At 35.6% G+C, this 5,420-nt stretch overlaps 1 protein-coding gene and 1 long non-coding RNA gene across 2 annotated transcripts; both read left to right on the top strand.

Moving 5' to 3' along the window:
* The first annotated feature begins 1,049 nt into the window (after positions 1-1,049).
* Positions 1,050-4,111, top strand: LOC139516720 (uncharacterized). Its single transcript, XR_011663009.1, has 2 exons — positions 1,050-1,182; positions 2,913-4,111. It is a non-coding gene; the product is annotated as an uncharacterized lncRNA (long non-coding RNA).
* LOC139516717 (uncharacterized) lies at positions 1,180-4,111 on the top strand. Its single transcript, XM_071306984.1, has 2 exons — positions 1,180-3,605; positions 3,637-4,111. The coding sequence occupies exon 1, from the start codon at positions 1,281-1,283 to the stop codon at positions 2,592-2,594; it is 1,314 nt and encodes a 437-aa protein (XP_071163085.1). The 5' UTR covers positions 1,180-1,280; the 3' UTR covers positions 2,595-3,605; positions 3,637-4,111.
* Positions 4,112-5,420: the final 1,309 nt, after the last annotated feature.

Below are 5,420 nucleotides of genomic sequence, written 5' to 3'. Positions count from 1 at the left end.
GGGTTTTTGATTATGTGATTACTTGGCCGTTTTTTTAATGATTATTTGATTATTAAGCCAAATATTTCATGATTATTTGATTACCTAGGACTGTATTTTTTAGTTTATGATTATTTGATTACTAAAGATAAGCAAATATTTAATGATTATGTGATTATATTGGCAAAAAAATGGTGATTATGTGATTACTAGGACCCCCCCATGAGGGGCCTCTTTTATGCAGAACCACTGCGTCTGGTGGACACTTTGCTTCAACGTAGATATAGTTCCAGATTAGTCCTTACAATGTATTAATTCCGCAGTTCTTCAACACTAGTCCAAGGGCACTGAGGGAACGCTTAGATCATACAGAACACACCGGGTTTACCATATACTAGGCTAGTATACAGGTTTATCATATACTACTGCAGAGTAGGGTGTGAAGAGCAGCATGGAGATTCGAAGATATGTATACTCAGCACGTATATTGTCTGAACTTCTTAAGGATATGCAACTGAATGTATTGGATTGGTGGAAACTTTGCCTTTGTTAAGTATAAGTAATATTTTTTTATTTTATTGATAAGCACAACATACATCTGTAATAACAGCAGACACATACATGTATTTAAATAAGTAATACTATGTATTAATGTCTCATATTTTAGCACATAGTATCACACGGTATCTTTATCTCTATTCTAGATTGTTCCACACCGACAGAGATCTCTTCAGGTTAAAATTTCGTACATTTAGTATGAATTTATATTTTATGTACATGTATTATATTCCACATACATGTAGTACAGAAGCACAGTATTTATCATGTTCATATTGCTATTTTAGATTGCTGCATGTACATGTATCTCTATTCTAGATTATTCTACACCTTCCAGGACATTTCTCAGTCATATGTATTTATTTTATATGTATGATATTTCATCACATAGCACAGTTTTTATCATATTTATATTTATTCCTGAGGGTTCCACAACCGTCCAAGATCTCTTCAGGTGTATATTTCGTACGGTATATTAAGAATTATATGAATTTAAATGTATATATATTTCAGCACATAGTACATGAAGCACACAGTTTTTATCACGTTCATATCGCTATTCTATTTGCTATCTCTATACTAGATTATTTTACACATTCCAGGATCTTCCAAGATGGACATTTCTCAGTATTGTTATGCATACATGTATGTATTTATTTTATATCTATTATATTTCAGCACATAGTACATGTAGCACACATTTATTTATTGTGTTTATATCTTTAGTCTAGATTGCTCCACACATGCAGGGATCTCCCCAGGTGTACATTTCATACAGTACAGTTACATATATTATATTTCAGGTCGTAAAAAAAAAAAAAAAAAAAAAAAAAAAAAAAAAAAAAAAAAAAAAAAAAAAAAATAATTCTATTTATGTGTATTGTACTACGCCTGTTGGATCGCCACAGGTCGTATCACCCTGCTGGATCGCCACAGGTCATTCATTCTCTTTATGTATAATGTACTACACCTGCTGGATCGCCACAGGTCATTCTATTTATGTGTATTGTACTACGCCTGTTGGATCGCCACAGGTCGTATCACCCTGCTGGATCGCCACAGGTCATTCATTCTCTTTATGTATACTGTACTACACCTGCTGGATCGCCACAGGTCATTCTATTTATGTGTATTGTACTACGCCTGTTGGATCGCCACAGGTCATTCATTCTCTTTATGTATACTGTACTACACCTGCTGGATCGCCACAGGTCATTCTATTTATGTGTATTGTACTACGCCTGTTGGATCGCCACAGGTCGTATCACCCTGCTGGATCGCCACAGGTCATTCATTCTCTTTATGTATACTGTACTACACCTGCTGGATCGCCACAGGTCATTCTATTTATGTGTATTGTACTACGCCTGTTGGATCGCCACAGGTCGTATCATCCTGCTGGATCGCCACAGGTCATTCATTCTCTTTATGTATACTGTACTACACCTGCTGGATCGCCACAGGTCATTCTATTTATGTGTATTGTACTACGCCTGTTGGATCGCCACAGGTCGTATCACCCTGCTGGATCGCCACAGGTCATTCATTCTCTTTATGTATACTGTACTACACCTGCTGGATCGCCACAGGTCATTCTATTTATGTGTATTGTACTACACCTGTTGGATCGCCACAGGTCGTATCACCCTGCTGGATCGCCACAGGTCATTCATTCTCTTTATGTATACTGTACTACACCTGCTGGATCGCCACAGGTCATTCTATTTATGTGTATTGTACTACGCCTGTTGGATCGCCACAGGTCGTATCACCCTGCTGGATCGCCACAGGTCATTCATTCTCTTTATGTATACTGTACTACACCTGCTGGATCGCCACAGGTCATTCTGTCTATTTATGTGTATGTACTACGCCTGCTGGATCGCCACAGGTCATTTTCTTATTTTGTATATTGCACTACATTTGATGGATCGCCACAGGTTATTTTATTTATGTGTATTGTACTACGCCTGCTGGATCGCCACAGGTTATTTATTTATATATATTGTACTACGCCTGCTGGATCGCCACAGGTAATTTTATTTATGTATACATGAATTGTACTACATCTGCTGGATCGCCACAGGTTATTTTATTTATGTATATTGTACTACGCCTGCTGGATCACGTATTGTACTTGCTGCATCGCCACAGATCATTCATTATCTTAATGTATACTGTACTATGCCTGCTTGATCGCTACAGGTTAATTTAATTATGTGTATTGTACTACGCCTGCTGGATCGCCACAGGTCATATTATCTTTTATTATGTATTAATGTGTTATATTTAACTCAGCGAGTATTTCCACTTAGACTCTCTTGTTTAAGGATTACTAAGACTTCCCAGGTTGTTTCTTTTATTTTATTTTACAGGAAAATACAGATACAGACATTAAAACCTTCGTTTTTCGGATGAAGACTTCAGAACTTTATAGCACCGTTATATATAAGAAAACAATACCCTGATGCCTGCCTTCATATATAGTATAATGTGTTAGACAACAGTTCAACTTGTTTATTTTAACCTATCGTTTTCGGATGCAGAATTCAGAACTATTAAGCACTAGATATGAGGATAGCTATATCTTGATGCAGACTTCAGAACTATATAGCACCGGAATATATAAGGAGGACGATACCTTGATTCATGCATTCATAGTTAATGTGTCAGAACTAGTCACACTTCTTTAAGCATTAAACGCAAGAACTTTAACTATGTAGACAGAGTTATTTTATCCGTCTTGGTTAGAGAGAAGTGATTACTGTGATCACTCTTTCAGAACTGGTAGAGGGTTCTTTTTAAAGCACAACAGAAATGTGTTGTTTTTGAAATTATTGTATTGTTAATGTAATTTTTTTTTTTTTTTACATTTGTTTTTGCTAGCATTATTATTTCTTGGGGGCTTTCATTCTTTCATTTTATGAACTCATTTCATTTGGCTTTTAATTCCAGGGGAATCATACTCCCCCAATTCAATAATACATCAGATAGGTAATTCCTGTCGAGGAACAAATTGTATTTTAAGTAGTATTTTTACTACGCTGGGATCGCCCAGGAGCAATTAGGTTCATTCCTGGGGATCGGCCCAGGAATTAGGTTCATTCCTGTCGAGGAACAAATAGGTTCATTCCTGGGGATCGCCCCAGGAACTAGGTTCATTCCTGGGGGTCGCCGCAGGAATTAGGTCCATTCCTGTCGAGGAAATAGGTTCATTCCTGGGGATCGCCCCAGGAACTAGGTTCATTCCTAGGGATCACCCCAGGAAATAGGTTCATTCCTGCCGAGGAACAAATAGGTTCATTCCTGGGGATCGCCACAGGAACATTTTTTACTAATCGCTTATTTTTATTTTTTTCATATTTTGATAAGTTTTGAATTTATTTTCTCATATTTTGAATAGTTTGAAATGTTTATTTCAATTCTCTTAAGTGAATGAGTAGCCCCCAGAAAGCCAATAATGTATTATATAGTTTGTCATACAATGTAGAAAGATATGTACTGTTATGATACAGTTTATTTAGTTGTAGTTTTAGTATGTTTTGATATTTTATTAATAAACATAAATCTTAAATTGTGTTGTGTATAAAAGGAAATTTGATTTATTAAATTATAGTTTATACACAATACAATGTATCTGTTATCAATGATTTCAGCAGGCAGGTATCTAGTCTATTCTTAGGAAATTACATAACATCTTTTTTTAGCTTAGTAGGAATAGTGCCCTAGAGGGGGGTTAGAGTATTGTTGATGAATTGAGAGGAAGCATCGTTGTATTTGATGCAATTACAATCAGTTATCCCACCCACCAGCCCCAACTACACCGGTGCATTAACTGGGTATTTAGCTTACGTGATAGGTATGATATGGATGTATTAAAATATGTTAAAATTTAAAGGTGTTACTCTAAGTTACAGTCAGATCAATATTGTGTAATTCTGACTGCAAGTTCTTGGTATTTCTGTTATTTCTGTTTAGAATATTCATATAGTTGTTTAGTTTGTTATATTTTCATTCAAGCTAAAGTGTTTTCATGCAATGCATTCCTGCGAAGTCTAAAATATATCATCTATACAAATTGAAGTTATAGAAAGAGTGATTTGAAATTGCTATATGACATGTTATATTTTCTTTTATATATCTTGTTTGTTAGTTTAAATATATATATATATTTGTTCATCTCTTGTTTAGGGGCTACTCTTATGAAATGATATGTGCCTTTGCTTTTAATTCCAGGGGAATCATACTCCCCCAATTCAATAATACATCAGATAGGTAATTCCTGTCGAGGAACAAATTGTATTTTAAGTAGTATTTTTACTACGCTGGGATCGCCCAGGAGCAATTAGGTTCATTCCTGGGGATCGGCCCAGGAATTAGGTTCATTCCTGTCGAGGAACAAATAGGTTCATTCCTGGGGATCGCCCCAGGAACTAGGTTCATTCCTGGGGGTCGCCGCAGGAATTAGGTCCATTCCTGTCGAGGAAATAGGTTCATTCCTGGGGATCGCCCCAGGAACTAGGTTCATTCCTAGGGATCACCCCAGGAAATAGGTTCATTCCTGCCGAGGAACAAATAGGTTCATTCCTGGGGATCGCCACAGGAACATTTTTTACTAATCGCTTATTTTTATTTTTTTCATATTTTGATAAGTTTTGAATTTATTTTCTCATATTTTGAATAGTTTGAAATGTTTATTTCAATTCTCTTAAGTGAATGAGTAGCCCCCAGAAAGCCAATAATGTATTATATAGTTTGTCATACAATGTAGAAAGATATGTACTGTTATGATACAGTTTATTTAGTTGTAGTTTTAGTATGTTTTGATATTTTATTAATAAACATAAATCTTAAATTGTGTTGTGTATAAAATGCATAAAGTA

This window comes from Mytilus edulis, chromosome 3 (genome assembly GCF_963676685.1).
Source record: "Mytilus edulis chromosome 3, xbMytEdul2.2, whole genome shotgun sequence".
NCBI classification, from domain to species: domain Eukaryota; kingdom Metazoa; phylum Mollusca; class Bivalvia; order Mytilida; family Mytilidae; genus Mytilus; species Mytilus edulis.
The sequence above is the reverse complement of the archived record's forward strand: the minus strand, read 5'-3'. Positions and strand labels throughout refer to the sequence as shown.

Excerpts from the sequence above, each read along its gene's own strand:
- LOC139516717 (XM_071306984.1), top strand. The coding sequence starts at position 1,281 with ATGCAGGGATCTCCCCAGGTGTACATTTCATACAGTACAGTTACATAT.